The sequence below is a fragment of the Leptinotarsa decemlineata genome, unplaced genomic scaffold (assembly GCF_025532065.1).
Source record: "Leptinotarsa decemlineata unplaced genomic scaffold, Ldec_3_MD MMD2_tig00026316_RagTag_RagTag, whole genome shotgun sequence".
Lineage (NCBI taxonomy): Eukaryota > Metazoa > Arthropoda > Insecta > Coleoptera > Chrysomelidae > Leptinotarsa > Leptinotarsa decemlineata.
The window spans coordinates 2366129-2383378 of NW_027412685.1; the positions used below are offsets into that span (position 1 = coordinate 2366129).

Sequence of the window (17250 nt, forward strand, 5' to 3'; positions counted from 1 at the left end):
GAAAAATAGATTCTTAAAAGAGATTTTTTTGAATGATCTGCCTGTGTGTAAAGAATGAGAATACTGAATCTGACATTGAGTAAGATTCATGCATTAAATTGAGTACTAAGATATAAATTCAAAGTAGCTACATTTGAATATATTCAGAAAAACCTTCTTTCGTTCTTTATTTGAATAGGGCATAGAAATGGAAACTTATGAAACTTGAAGAAAAAATAACAAATATCACTGAAACTTTTAAAACATGAAAATTTGTTTTGGTAAAAAAATGTAAAATACTCGTTGATGTGTGAATCGCAATACATCAACGTCATCTGCTGATGATAATGAATGATTTCAATAAACAATTATTTTTAAAAATGTATGTGCATGTATTGGAAACCATAAAATGTTATGAATTAATTTTTTTTATAGCTCTGAAAAAATCGGACCATAGATTTGATTGATTCTAAAAAACTGAAATATTCCAATCCTCATACAGTGAATGCATACAGAGACTATTGAAAATTATAATTTTTTGAATATATAGGGGCTATTCAAATTTTAAGTCTATGCATGGAAATCTCGTGAACTGTAAAATATAGAAAGAAGGCTAAATTGTGGCAAAATTTTCCTTCATATTGACATTTTGAATACATACCTTTTAAGTGGCTTTATCATTATATATTCGTTATCATTTTCTATTCCAGAAAAATCCGGAGCAATGGAAAGTAATATTCTACTTAACGGCTTCCATTTATGCTCTTGCGAGTTTAATCTTCGTTATATTTGGATCTGGAGAAATCCAACCATGGAATGACGAAGATAAATCAGGTGTGTAATGAAAAAATATTCTGTTTATCATCATTCAGATAACATATGTTATTTCCATCATATCATTACGTCATTGACAGATATTATTTATTTTCTCGTATTAGAAAACCATAAGGCGACCTAGACAACAATTTCCTTTCAAATACAAGTGATTCTCTAGTTGAAATTTTTGGCAATAACATTCAGAACGTATATTTGAAATGAAAGTCTGATATTGTACGTGAACATCAACATCAACTGAGTGATAGAAACTATCTCTTTCGAATACTTGCAATACCTTTCATGAACTGAAATTTTGTGTTTTCAAAATATTTTTCCAACCTGAAACCACTGCTACCTAGCTAAAGCTATCAACTCACAGTTGAGAAGACAGTATTTGAAGAAGGATATTTTTACAATTTTAATCCTCATTTTACAGAGTTGTGGAGATTCTAAAGAATATCAAAGATGGGAATACCTTCAAGCACCATTTCATTGTGACTTATTCGATTGACGACCTATTCATTTTGTGGAAATTCATATAAATAGAAATAGAGAAAATAACTTCTTTCTAATTTTTACTAAGATTTTGATTTGTGGAAATTCATATTACTTGATGGATAAAGGAAATAACTTAGGTCTATTTTCATTTTCATTTGATCAATTCACTTGAGAATTGTTTGATAAACCGAAACTTAAAATCTCAGTACAAACTAAATAAAAGTTATTTTCTTCATCCAATACTTCAATATGAGATGTTCACTAGATAGTTTACCAAATTGCAACACGTGTTTCGCTATATAATAGCTTCCTCAAGCGTTTTCATAGTAACTAAATTCCACCTAACTAGTGCCTTATATAATAACAATTCGATTAATATGACCTCCACCCGAGTTCAGGCATGTACTAACCAAAAATTTGAACACGATAAAAAATCCATCAACCAATTTTCACATGAGAAAACAGATTCAGGAGAGGTACAGAATTTTATTCTAGTTGGTCATTTAGTGAATTTTCAAATCTATTCATTCACCCGCATTCCAAAAGATTGACTTTCAAACCTTTCTCTTTCAAATGTAATAAATACTTCAAAGTCGTGGTTGAACTAATGCCAATCAGTCAGAGGACTACTCCTATGGAAAAAGGGCCACAAGTCACCTGATCTTTTCGACCTTGAAGTTTTATCTTTATTGTTCTCAATAAATTTGCTGGAATTATCATTTGTCCGGTAAGCCACGTCCAAGTCTGCCTTTTCAAAAAACGACCGATGTTTTTTTTGAAGATAGAATACAAGCACTACAGAAGAATCCTTGAGACGCTCTGAAAGCGGTGCCGGTGCCAAAGTAGAGTATTTTCATTGGATTTGAATCGCTGGAGATCAAATCCATTTAGAAAAACGTTCTCAGGAAGTTTATGCCTCATAAACGCAGTTCTCCAAATGGAAAAGTTCCTAAACTGTGGAGTTCGAGGTGCACTATGGAAGATAGACAAATCCCAACCTTTCTTCGATGTTCCAGACTATCGAAGTTGCAAGTAATGTTCGCGTCTCCAATCAGGCGGATGGCTCTTTTTTGGATGGAATCCAGCAGTTTCAGAAAATGCATGCGCAGCAGGCAGTGAAAGATGAACAAGGACAGCCAACCCGCCCTTTTCTCGTGTACTTTGATATATTGGTACTGTCCAACAATTTATCTACAGAATCCTTGTTTTTTTAGAATCCCAACATATCTGTGACTGATTCTTCTCAGGAGATCCTCTTTCAGCACCAGCTCAGGTGGGAAGTGGTTTGCTCGGGTTGTGAATATGGTTTTCAAATTAGTTTGCCAACACCACAAGATGCCACTTTATAACCAATTAGTTGCGTTTTCTCTAATGAGAAGACAATGAATATGTGATCAATGAACTCTTTTCAGGCCCATTCATTTTTGATATGAATTAGTTACGTGACCTCATATATTGTGATTTTTATCGCTTTTCATATTGTAATCTTTTTTTTTTCTTATTTACTCATTATTTTATTTTGTGATTTTGGGAATTTTTTCGCTCATTGTGAATTTTTTCTTACATGTTTCATTTATTGTTAATTATCACTTTGCATTTTTTTGCCTATTCCATGCGTATGAGTCTCAGGAGTTTATTGACTGGTTTTAATAGTTAAACTTCGAGAGTTGATCCATTTTGATGTTCTTCAAACTATCGAAACATCTAATTCGCTACACGATTTCTTTTGAGATTTATGGATAGAAAAAATTGACCAATATTCCGTCATCCACTTCGTGTATGGCCTTTATATTCAAGTAAAACTTCATTATGAGATTTTCACTTTGCAAAACACCTGTTTCACTATACAATAGCGTCTTCAGAGGTTGTGAAAATCGTTCAGTAGAAATCCTACAATAAATTGTTACTTTAGTGCGTTATGATTTTCATCAAGTATCGGCCAATTCTATCACATACTTTTTTTTCAGTTTATCCTTAGCTTCTACACTCCATTGCGATATTCGTTTTGGCTGTATAGCAAAATTGTCTGCAATATTTGTAACTTCTGCATCTAGAAATAAAACGTATAAAGTGGCCATTTTCTCGTTTCACTAGATGTTATTGGCTACTACATTGCCTTGGCTATATACACAGTGATCCCAACTTATACCTGATACTTGAAGATGTGGGTGTGCTTCAGTTGGTATTTCAATTCATCGACCAATTTGTGTCTGGCTCTTCCTTAACTTTTGCAGATTTTGGCTCGTTCTGTAATTGTACTACCATATTTCCTTTTCTCTTTTTCTCTTTTTCTTTTTCTCTCTCCTCTTTTTACCTTCATCCTATTCTACAATTCTTTCGCTCTCCTCAATTTTTCAGTTTTTTTTCTTGTTCTACCATTTGTTTCTCATATCTTTATTTTTTTTCATTCATGTTTTCTTTTTGGTTCCAATTTTTTAACCATCTAAGATTGATCCTAAAGTTATTGCTTCACTCTCGTTAGGAACTCTATGATATATGCCTTCATGGTCGCCATCCCATTGTGATTATTTGTGAATTCGTCATACGAGTACACCTCATATTATATTCCAATCCTTATTTTTCGGTAACACAAATTCCGCCGTTGTAACCAGTTTACTCCAATTACTGCTATTTATCTTCATCAAACTGTCTTTCTATCCTATTGTCTGAGACACTACACTACTAAAATTTCATAAGCCACACTTATATATGGTGAATTTCACTAGTTCGGACTTCCATTGTCTACTATATAAAATGATTTGAAATCCCTGAAACAACTAAAATAGAAGAATTAAAAATGAATAGCTAAAAATAACAATTATATTAAGCAAAATGAACCTGAAATAAAATAATACTGAAATAATATACAACTAAAATAGAACAATTAGTTCACGAACTAACGTGACTTGGAATCTCTCAACTTTTTATTTTTATTTATTTTTTTTAATTTCTTTATTTTTATTTATTTTTGTTCAATTGTTCTATTTTACTTGTATTTTATTTCACTATTATTTCATTTCAAGTTTATTTTGCTTAATATAATTGTTATTTTCAGCTATTCATTTTCAATTCTTCTTTTTTAGTTGTTTCAGGGATTTCAAATCATTTTATATAGTAGACAATGGAAGTCCGAACTAGTGAAATTCATCAAGAAACATTGTCAATCATCTTCAAATAAACCCTAATGGCCATCTTGTTGAAGCTCCATCTGTCAAATTAGTTGTCATTTGTTCGGTCTGTTATGCCAAATTAGCATGGTCACAAAAGGCATTTAACAACACGTACAAGTAATAAAATTGTTTTATCAAAATGGGTGTTCTGTTCGGGCAACGTATCGCGCGCTTCGTTCAGTCTACGGTCGCCATAATCGTCGTACCGAGAGAACTATTCACAATGTAATGGATGAATTTGAGTCCAAGAACGTCCAATGCATCTCGGAAAATTAACAAATTTTTCTAAACTAAATTGGATGATCTGGACACCAACGATATGTGGTTTCAACAGGACGGCGCTACATGCCACACTGCTCATGCCACATTGGATATTCTGCATGATCATCTGACGTGGAGGTGATGTGAACTGGTCACCGAAATTGTGCGAGTTGACCCTGTTTGACTTTTTCTTGTAGATTTTCTCAAGTCACAGGTATATGCAAATTTTTCTAAACTAAATTGGATGATCTGGACACCAACGATATGTGGTTTCAACAGGACGGCGCTACATGCCACACTGCTCATGCCACATTGGATATTCTGCATGATCATCTGACGTGGAGGTGATGTGAACTGGTCACCGAAATTGTGCGAGTTGACCCTGTTTGACTTTTTCTTGTAGATTTTCTCAAGTCACAGGTATATGCAAATTTTTCCAAATTAAATTGGATGATCTGGACACCAACGATATGTGGTTTCAACAGGACGGCGCTACATGCCACACTGCTCATGCCACATTGGATATTCTGCATGATCATCTGACGTGGAGGTGATGTGAACTGGTCACCGAAATTGTGCGAGTTGACCCTGTTTGACTTTTTCTTGTAGATTTTCTCAAGTCACAGGTATATGCAAATTTTTCCAAATTAAATTGGATGATCTGGACACCAACGATATGTGGTTTCAACAGGACGGCGCTACATGCCACACTGCTCATGCCACATTGGATATTCTGCATGATCATCTGACGTGGAGGTGATGTGAACTGGTCACCGAAATTGTGCGAGTTGACCCTGTTTGACTTTTTCTCGTAGATTTTCTTAAGTCACAGGTATATGCAAATTTTTCTAAACTAAATTGGATGATCTGGACACCAACGATATGTGGTTTCAACAGGACGGCGCTACATGCCACACTGCTCATGCCACATTGGATATTCTGCATGATCATCTGACGTGGAGGTGATGTGAACTGATCACCGAAATTGTGCGAGTTGACCCTGTTTGACTTTTTCTCGTAGATTTTCTTAAGTCACTGGTATATGCGAATAATTCACAAACCACAGCAGCCCTCAATGCCAACATAACCCATGCCATCGGTCAAATTCAGACTTCAGAGTCATGAACGATTTGGATACGCTCCACCCAGAGAAGCTGTGGCGGACATTTGAACGATGTTATATTCTCCACGTAATGGCATCAATAGGTCTGTCAAACGAATCAAAAATTTCGATGTATCTCACAGACGCTTTGTTTTATTCAAATTTAAAGATAGGAAATGCCTAATGAAAGACCGTGTATATTTCGATGGAAGTGATATACTGATTTCGATTATTCATCATTTTTAAAAGTCTCACCCACCATTTCTTCTAGTTAGGTTAGGTCCAAAGTGAGTGGGTCTATTCGACCCCTCACCGCAACCCGCAAGAATTCATTGTGGCTCACATCTATTCACACTAGACCAAATAAAACCAGCTTTTAAACGAAGCCGATTAGTTTGTATGGTGATTGGCTTTCATGTCAGATGGTAAGAGTAGGGTTCTGCCGAACTCTAAAAACCTGATTCGGTCTCCAGCGGAGCAGGCACAAAATATGTGTTCTGCTGTTTTAGCATTTTCCAAGCAGAGGCGACACACACTGTTTTCCGACAGTCCGAGTCCCTGCATATGATGATTCAAATCACAGTGACCTGTGAGAAGGCCTGTTGGACATCATAGTTCATCCCTACTGTAGTCTAACAACTGTTGGGTATCAAGCTTCGAAGGGTGAATAAACGCCTTGGAGTGAGACAATCCTGGAAGATTCTGCCAGGAGTCCATAAATCTTCTTGCCATCCAGGTGTTCAATCCTTGTTAAGCAAAGCCTAAAGGTTCTGGTCCAATGAAACTGCTTGCAGCACCCTTTTTTGCAAAGGAGTCAGCAGCCCCATTGCATTCCAGGCCAGTATGGCCAGGAATCTAGACCAGAGATAATCTGTTAAGTCTTCCTATCGAGGAGAGTCGTTTTTTGGCAATTAACTACCGATTTAGACGTTGTTCGGTTAAAGCCAAGAGCTTCCAAGGTCGCTTGACTGTCCGAGAATATTTTTATTGACTTGTGAATGAGGTTGAATTTTTCCAGTCTCTCCGCACACAATTCAATATCGTAAATTTCCGCTTGAAATACAGTCGAATAGGTTCCTAGGCAGGTTGATATCTCTGTCCTGGGTGTGCGCTTGAAAACACCTGCACCAGAACCGGAAGATGTTTTTGATCCATCTGTGAACCAACAACTATTTGCTCTTAATATATCCTTCTCCCGGAAGATCCAGTCCTCTCTACTCTGGAACAGTACTTTATAAGGCAGTCAACCAACAGTCTGTTGATTTGTCACTAAAACGATCAAATTTGAAATCTAATTAACGCTCATCATGAAAAGCCCTGTATATAAAACAATTTTCAGCTATTTAAAAATCAATTTCACAATTTTGCGCATCTAAATATATGTACAATGCGTTCTTATGTAGTGATCAGTAAACCCAACAATATTATTTTAACAAGCTATATAATATGCTATTTGGTATTGGTCCGTCATCGTTATTCATCATATTATTATGTTTACTTATTTCTACACTTTCATGGGCATCTAGTTGCCTGTTATTGTTAACTTGTCTAACTATTCTTTTTTAAGTGTGCTATGTGTTCCTTATATATCACTTTAATAGATCTTTTTGTCTGTCCAAATGTCTGTCCAAAATATTTTGCATCGCAGTCCTTACATTCAATTTTGAAAATTCCAGACTTTTCCGAATTCTCGACTTTGTCTTTTGGACTTCCCAAAAGGCTCTGTAGTGTATGACTTGTTTTAAAAACCACCTTCATACCTAGTTCCTTGAAAATCTTTCCAAAGTTCTTCGTATATTGGTGGTATGGAACTTGAGATGTATTTATCTTGGTTTTTGTCCTTTTGGAAAGTCGAGATTTCGTTCATTCTTAACCTAAACTTCTTCTTCCTCATTATGACATCTACAAAACCCCTCGAGAAACTGTTAGTGGCTGCTATTTCCTGTATTGTACGTTTTTCTTTTGTGAACCTATCATGTGTCAGAAGGAAAGTCAAAAGACGATGCACCAAAAAATTCAACCCAGCACGTTTGTGCTGTCCACAGTAATGTAAACTGTCAGGTGATCGAAACACGTGTCGAGGTGTTGAAAATAACGATTTGGTGTTGGGAAAAAACTCCAGTAATATTCATTACTACACCAAAGGTTCCAAACAGTACATCATGGATATTCAGCACACCACACTTTTTTACAACTTAATTAATTTTTTTGTAAATATATTTATTCTGATTTCAGACTTATAAAATATCATTAGTCACATCAAGCCATAGGACTAATTGTCGATGTTGAACACAATCTTAAGTTAGTTTCGAATTATTTTTAAGTTTGTGTTGATATTAAAGCATGTTTTTTTAGTTTTTCTGACTGTTTTATATTTTCTACTTTCCAGTTTGGCTATTTTGAACCCATTTGTTTTAATAAAAAATATATACGCATGCGCAGACAGTATGGTTGTCTCACTTGCTATGACATATTTAATCCTAGCGATCCTGATCAGGATGATGATGTAATGAAATTGCTGTTTTTAAAATCAATCTGCTCCTTTAAATTCAGTCAAAATCGAATCCAAAGGAGTCGGTTATAAACAAACATACAAATGAAGCGTGTTAAAAATTTACATATCAAAAACATTATGTTTATATTATAAAAATATTATGTTCGACCAATAATAAATTGGATTGATAAAAAGTCATTATAATATACTTTTAATATATTATGCAATTACATATTACAATTGAGTGAAAAGTTATTCAGGTACAACTGAATAACTTTTTGACTCAATTGTAATGATGGCGTGGATTATTTTCAATATACTCACATATTTTTCTTATTGTTAGTTGTAACACAATATTCAAAACTAAGCAATGGTTTTGACTTTTTTTTCAAATGTTTGTTTCTGAATGCATAGTACTGAACATCAATAAAAAACCTATAAGGACTCCAAGGAAGGATTTTCTGGTTCCGCCACTGGATGTACCTATTCAACACAAAATGCACTAAACAATTTGTTTGTAACTGTTACCAAAAATAATTACTTACTTGCGAGGCATCAAAAATGAAGGCATATATTCCAAATTTTTTTTTATTTTTCAATTTTTCAGTTCAATCATCTATCGTTTGTAGAAAATCTGGATTTTTTCACGATAATCATCACAACCATTTCTCGTATTTCTAATTCCATATATTACCTATACGTTTGTTCGGTATCCTCCTCATCAAAATCTACTCAAATACTTATCAGACGTGGTTATTAATAATGTTCGTTTTTTGCAGATAAGGAGAAAACTAAGGCGTGAACTTGTGATCAAGACATAAAACAAGAACTGTGATATTTCAGTTTATGTTAATTTATTATATTTCTAAAGTAATCAAACCCGAAGAGAAAATCTTCTATGAAGAATTTTCTCATCTCAATTTTTTAAACATACGTTGAATAATTTATGAAATTGTTGATGGAAATTATGCGAGTTTCTGTTATTAATATAAACTATACTATTATTCCAAAACAGTTGGCACTAAATTCTCAGAAATGATTGACGTTTTTGTCTTAACCTGTCTTTTGAAGTGACGTACTGAAAGTATACCAAACAAATTAGGAAAAATGATGATAAAATATATAGAATTACAACCTTGACAACGTTTTCGTTTTGATGCAATCATATATCTGAGAATTAAGTGCCCACTACTATGAAATTATACTATAGTTCATAACTTTGAAAATAGGTATAGGGATTAATCTGAATGTAATTCACAAATTATTATCAAATACTGTCAGCGTCTACTGTGATTTTTTATCTCCCAAGAAAGCTGACCCATGTCTTTTATTAACTTCACTCTATCTGGATAGCCCATGAGAATGTGAAAATTGATTCACCCACATTCCGATCTGATGAATATATATGTAGGTGTATTCAATATATGTACTTTACTGTCATTATTTTTACTTTACCAATAATGAGAGATAGAGGACCGGCCAAAATTTTATAGTACATTACATATACATTGAATATGAACATACAGAAATTTTGAAAGTTTTACTTATTTATGAAATATATTTGTATTTCCATACATTTTCAATTTTATTTTCAATAACCCTTCCTACATTATATTGAAGAGAAGGTTGAACTTGGTGATTGCGTGAATTAAATTTCAGTTGGTGACAGGGTAAAAACCAGCTTAATTCAAAACATTTATACATTTTTGATAATAAGATCACTTCACTTAGAATAATGATAATACATATTTTTTTAACATTGTAGTTTTAGAAACGTCTATAAAAATATCTAAAAATCCTTGTAGAGCTCAGAAAGTTTTTAGAAATTAATAATTAATTTCAAGGAAATACAATTTCATTTGTCTCTTTTGAAAAATTATGTTACTTTGATTTGGAATGTATCTTTGCAAAATGTTTGTGGCTAGTTATTGAAATTAGTTATAATTATCATAAAAACATAAAAAAACAACAATCTGAAAAGAACATAGTAGTGATTGAGCAGGTAAATCCAGAATCATCCTAGTAAACACATGGACATCTATTCGATGTCCGAAATGGACTTTAAGGATATTTAATAAAACTCCATTGATGGACAAGGCATGCCCTATGAATAATAATAATGAGTTTATTCACCATAATGATAACAACGAAAATATTATAAAATAGGGGTGAACAAACAAAGGCATCACAAAAGAAACATTTTCGAAAAAAATGTTTCTTGTGCGTGATATCGCCTAGTATATGAATAAATGAATGAATAAATATACAATACATAGATAAATACACAATACATGAATAAATACATAATACATAAATAAATACACAATACATAAATAAATCCACTATATATAGATAGATAAACGAATAAAATGAATAAATAACTTGACAATATATATATATATATATATATATATATATATATATATATATATATATATATATATATATAGATATATATATATACATGTTATGTGGTTCATTTTTTATTATAACATACATATACACATATATACGCATATACATACATCCACATACACATCTATACACACACACACATATGACAATGAACAATATAATATAATATATAATTAACCGGGAGTCGATTATGATGATTTTGATACAAAAAGTAGGAGGCATGATTTAAGTAAACTCAGACCGACTGTGAGCATTATTTATCTAACAATTCGCTTATCACATTTCTCGGGTTGCTATTTATGAAGCATTTCAGTCGTTTCTTGAACATATTAGTGCTCTTCAGAGATTTAATCTCTTCCGGAATGTGATTATAGCATTTTGGTGCAAGGTAAGAAGACGATCTTTGTGTTGTTGTTTTAGTCATAGAAGGAAGTTTGTAATAGTTTTTACTTCGTGTGTTATAGTTATGAACAGGGAGTTGGTTGGAGTGTTTTGAAGTATGATATTTGATACTTGTGATGAAGAAGTATAACTGCCTCAGGTCTAAGATCTGTGATTCAGAATAAAGTTGTAACGCTCGATCACGCTACGGTGTTGGGTATTCACTGTGACAGCCCAAGAATTCGGCTCCGGCTAACTGAGTGAAGACGGGAGTGGGGGGAAGTATGCAAGTTAAATTTTAATTGTGGGCGCCAGGTAATTTACCCCTTCCGAATGCTTGTCTGAACCCTGTTCCTAAATTACCAAATGAACTTAAACACATCTGTCACAAAAAATAATTGGCATAATCGACTGAATTATCATCAATAAGGAAAAAAAAATTACGTAATGATCTGGTTTATTATGAATACTTCACGAAAACATCATATTATTTTTGAGTATATAAATTCATATCAATAAATAATATTTATGTATATACAATTTGTATTTGGAGTTGAAATATTATTAGTCACAATCAATTGTGGTAGAAATTAATGTAGGTTTCAAAATAACCAAAAGAAACCATAAATAACCCCAAAATTAAACAGCCGCTAGCTTTGGATCCAGAGCGAAAGGCGCGTATCACATATGTCAAACACAAAATAAAATCATCAGTATGAAACTAATTTCTACCCCTTTGTACAATATATTGTCTATATATAGAGGTATTATGGCAAGTGGCGAGAAAAGAAATATTAAAAAAAAACGACGAATCATTCACTGTCTACTTGCGTGGCTTGATATATCCTGAAGTGCCAAACTCAAGGTTGAAACCCCTGACTTCACTGAATTCAGGGAAAAAAAAACAAAGTCCTTCTTCTATAATTTTCCCACTATTGAGTGAACAGCTCTCATTCAGATTCGGCTAACGGATGTTCCAAATGAAAGAAAAATGCAGCTCCCGCACTGCTCCATAAAACCCTAGGAAGAATTCAAAGAGTTAGAATTTCTCCCATTTGAATAAAACCAAATGCATTTAGATACAAAAAAAAGAAAATTTCCACTGGCCGTTAAAAATAATCGTTGCATGAATATTTTTTTTTTCCCATATACCATTACAAAATAATATAAACATAATGAATTGTTTTTTTTTTCCACCAGGACAACAGAAGTGCTGATTCAATTCTTTAAAAAAAAATTCGATGTTCCTTTCATTTTTATTTTACGAAATTCTGTGCTTTCCATGAAATCTGGCAACCTCGCAGTGAAATATTTAACGAAACTACTCATTTAAGTAATTTCAACGTAACTAAACTCAATAATGAAAATAAAGCTTAATAATTATTTGGTAAAAAAACAACACATTTCAGCTTACCGGTATAAGCTGAAAAACTGAGGAAAGAAAACATTAATTGTCGCCAATATTGTTCACCTTCCTTCCCTAGATTCTAAAATAAATATTCTCGGATGAAGTTTCATGTGAAAAAAATAAACTATTCAATTAAATTACCGGTCGAATGTTTTCCCTGAACGGTAAATATGATGAGAATTTAAAAAAACCTAATACATATTTCGCTAGTGATTTCGATCGGAAGGTCAGGACAAAATCTATGCCGATAACGAATGAAACAAAAAGGCAATGAAAAAAACATTCGGAGGACTGCAGAAATCGTGAAATTAATTATTTACCAATCAACTTCGTAGCTACCAATTCTGATAAATAAAATTCACCTTTTGATGGAAAATAATTTCCTCCGAAATTAATTAGCAACCTCTTCCTAGCTAAAAAAAAATTCTAACATAAATATTAATTTGAATTTCAACCCACTAACCGAATTTATTTCAAAATTACAAATAACCCGAATGAATTGTTTCCGATTCATTAAAAAAAATATATAACCTTTGTGATTATTCTCACATGTAAAAATAAAGAAAATAAATTTACCACAAGCTCGTGAAAGTCAAACAAGTATACGTTTATTATGATATATACAGAAGGAAGAACCATAATGAAACCTACCTTCAAGTTTCGGAAGGGTTTTCCAAAAATCCCAATCGGAATTTTATTTCACAATCTTTTGGGCAATGTCTTCAATTTTTCCAGTAAATTATCAACCGATTGTATGGTGAACACCAACTGAAGAAAGTTATGAAACGATAACAGGTTCTATAAGAGGAAGGAAAAGTACATAAGTTGAAGGTCCAAAATGGCGATGCTGAAAAGTCGGGGAAAATTTGGTGCCACTTACGTGAAGTTCTTTTATCCTCCAAAGAGAGTGAAAGGCCAATTTACATCAAATGCTATACCCAAGCAAGCAAAACTAGGCACTGTTTTCACTAAGTGAAGACCCTCAGAAATAATCCTCAAAGAGATGTTTCTACAAACAAATTTTCCAGGCGGGTCTTCTTAGAACATTCACCAAGCAACCTCAAAAATGGAATCCGTAGGATAATCATATTGAAACGGAATAATATGAATTCCAGCGCATGACCATACGTCATGGACAGGTGTGATGAACCAATGGGCAATCGAATAGAGCTGTTTCAGAATATCCAAATCATTTAAATACATTTTCCAAACTGGAACAATCTACTGAACGATTGGAAAAGCAGGGATGAATAATATGGGGAATATTTCCTCCCAGAGACAATTCCGCTAAGATATTCAAAATATAATATGAAATGAAATATCAACATTCCTTCAGGGATACGGTAGTTGATCTTTAATTATGACCTTGACTACTAGGTGTGTTGCAAGTATGAAAATATATTTTCATAGGGATCGGTTCTACAAAAAAACTTAAAATGTGCAAGATTTCGCCAATAGGATGCCGAAATATACTTAAAAGAGTTTGAGAGGGATATTTAAAGATTGGAGCAGGGTGGTACATCAAACTCCATCTACATTGAAAGTACTTCAATAACAATTGGAAAGGTACTGTCTATTGATTTAATGAAAGTAAACAACAATAGTTCAAATCTGTAATCTCACGGCCTACCAGTTTACAAACGAAAAGGAGAGAGGGACCTACGGGTGCTTGAAAATTGTTATTCTGACGTTTACGAATGATTATACCATGTGGAACAAAATGGTACCGTTACAACACCCCCCTTACCTGAAGAAAATTTAGTCCGCTAAATTTTCTCCAGCGCTAGCTGACTTTAGGTCCTTAGCGTTCCATATACCCTTATAGTTCCCCTGCTCATCTCGCAGCTCATAGGTCTATGGTGACACTCTTTTATTTATATAAAATGGACCAATGAATTTGGGTGCAAGTTTTGCAGAATAAAATTTCTCAGCATTCGATAAAACAAAGTTTTTCCTGAAGACCAGCTGATTAGGAAGGAACTCTTCGTTTCTCCGTCGAAGATTATATTTCTTCATGTTTCTTCTGGCCGCTGCCGCCAACCTTTCTTCTACTTCTTTGAATAATTGCTGGAATCCTTCGCTTCTTGTTTCGGAAGAAACTGTCGGATCACTCAGAATACTTGGCCTTTGATGATGTTCCCCATTCAAGATCATACCTCTTCCAAAATTCACGAAGTACGGTGAATGGCCAATCGTCTCGTGCTTTGCTGTCCTTAGTGCGCAGGCAATTTTGGCGATGTTTTTATCCCAACTGCGGTGGTTATCCGATACATAGACTGCAAGCAATGTCTTCAAATTCCGATTCACTCTTTCCGTAGGGTTTGCCTGGGGATGGTAATGAGCATTATACCTAATTTTAACTCCATATTCTTCAGCCAATTTCCGGAATTTACTCGATTTGAACTGAGGCCCATTGTCGCAAAGAATTAGACGTGGCACTCCGTACACCAAGAACACCTCCTCTTCAATTTTCTTCATAATACCATCTGCAGAAGATGACCTCAGAGGAAATACCAAGGAGTACTTACTGTAATAATCACTGACTACAAGAATGAATTTATTTCCTTTATTGGATCTTGGTAATGGCCCCATAATATCTGTGGATATCATCTCCCAAGGCCTTCTCACGGACGGTTGTGCTGTCATTAAACCATTTGGGCCCCGTAAGTCTGGCTTGTGTAACGCACAAGTATTACAGTTCCTAATATATTTAGATACATCGTATCTCATTTTGGGCCAATAATATTTGTCACTGATGCGGTTGTAAGTTTTATAATTGCCCATATGACCAGCAGTGGGCTCGTCATGGGCCTCTTCAAGGACTTCTTTCCGATTTTCTTTAGGGACCACCAGCTTCCATTCATCACCATTGTCACCTAATCCTTTTATTGGTACCTTCACATACTTGAAAATTTTATTGTCTGCAATTCTCCAGTGGGGAAATTTAAGTGGATTTGCAGCTATCTTCTTCTTCATTGTCAGCCACCAGGGATCTTTAACTCTGTCTTCCTGAATCTCCAAGGCATCTATGACCGGAACAGCTCGTGATAATGCATCTGGGACGATATTCTCTTTACCTTTCCGATGAACAATTTTGAAATCGTATTGTTGCATCCTCACCGCCCATCTTGCCAACCTTCCGGTGGGATCCTTCAAATTCTGCAACCAAACAAGTGAATAGTGGTCTGTTACCACCGTAAAACGTACACCTTCCAAGTAAGGACGCAGCTTTTCCACGGCCCATAAGACAGCCAAGCACTCTCTTTCCGTTGTGGAAAAGTTACGCTCTTGTTTTGTGAGTGAGCGACTAAGGTAACAAATAACTCTTTCCTCGCCTTCTAGACCCTGTGTTAGAACGGCACCAATACCATACGCAGATGCATCGGTTTGAAGAATAAAAGGAAGATCATAGTCAGGACAGTTCAGAACAGGTGCTGATATTAAACACTCCTTAATTTTCCGGAATGACTCCTCGCATGTACTAGTCCAATCAAACTTTTTCCCCTTCCTCAGTAGAGCGGTGATCGGAGAAATGACTGTGGCAAAATCAGGTATAAACTTTCTGTACCAGGAGAACGTACCGATAACTCTTCTGGCGTCTTTAACTGACTGAGGAGAAGGTAGTCGTATCATAGCACTCACCTTATCGGGATCGACGTGTAACCCATTTCTGTCGACCACATAACCTAAGTACTTCATCTGAGGCCGGCAAAATTGACACTTTTCAATGCTTATAGTTAAGTTAGCTTCGCGAAGTCTCCTGAAGACTTCCTCCAGCACGGATAGATGTTTTTCGAAGGTTTGAGTAACGACTACCACATCATCTAGGTAGACGAATACATGAGGTTCCAATTCTGGACCGAGGACAGAGTCAATAAGTCTTTGCCAGGTAGCGGGGCTATTATGAAGACCAAATGGCATACGCTTAAACTGAAACAATCCCCTCCCAGGAACTGTGAACGCAGTGTATGGCCGAGATGCCTCAGCAACCGGCACCTGCCAGTAAGCGGACTTAATGTCGAGAGATGAAAGGTAATGCGCATTCCTCAATTTATCTAAAGTGTTTGACACATATGGAAGAGGGTAACTATCTCTCTCAGTGACAGCATTCAATTTTCGATAATCTACGCAGAATCGATAACTCCCATCCTTCTTTTTAACCAGAAGAACTGGAGAAGACCAAGCGCTTTTTGATGGCTCCACAATATCATTGGCCAGCATTTCGTCGAGTTCTTTATTAATATGTTGTTGAATTACTGGTGAAACGGGATAATATCGCTGCTTAATAGGAGTGGAATGAGTAACAATCACATGTTCCGCCATACTGGTACACCCTAATCTGGTTCCCATCAATTCCATATTCCTACCGATCACTGCCTTCAATAATTTCCTCCATTTCTGTTAGGACAGTTTGACTACGTAGATGATCAACTGCACCCAGGTGATAGGTTTCCTTTGAAAACTGCCAGTCATTATGTCTTAGATCGGGTACAATTCCCATTGCTTTCCAGAAATCTATTCCAAGTATCAATGTATGATGCAACTCCGGTACCAATAATACCTTAACCAACTTGACTCGACCTCGAAGAGAGAATGGTATCTCGCACTCACCACTACTATGACAAACATTCCCATTGGCTACAGTGCATGTCGTATGCTTCGATGTGTCCAGTACTAAGTTAAAGTCCTTTATGATATCCCAACCTTGACTTCCCATGATCGTAGC

General features: G+C 34.9%; 1 protein-coding gene across 5 annotated transcripts in view; it reads left to right on the forward strand.

The window, feature by feature from the left end:
• The window catches only part of LOC111510970 (putative inorganic phosphate cotransporter), a 99737-nt gene extending 89843 nt beyond the window's left edge, over positions 1 to 9894 (forward strand). For all 5 annotated transcript variants that reach the window (XM_023166949.2, XM_023166947.2, XM_023166951.2 and 2 more), the window contains 2 exons: positions 690 to 813; positions 9100 to 9894. In XM_023166949.2, the coding sequence (XP_023022717.2) occupies positions 690 to 813; positions 9100 to 9122 (147 nt within the window). In that variant the 3' untranslated portion in view covers positions 9123 to 9894. The remainder of the gene's footprint in view (positions 1 to 689; positions 814 to 9099) is intronic.
• The last annotated feature ends 7356 nt before the right edge of the window (positions 9895 to 17250 follow it).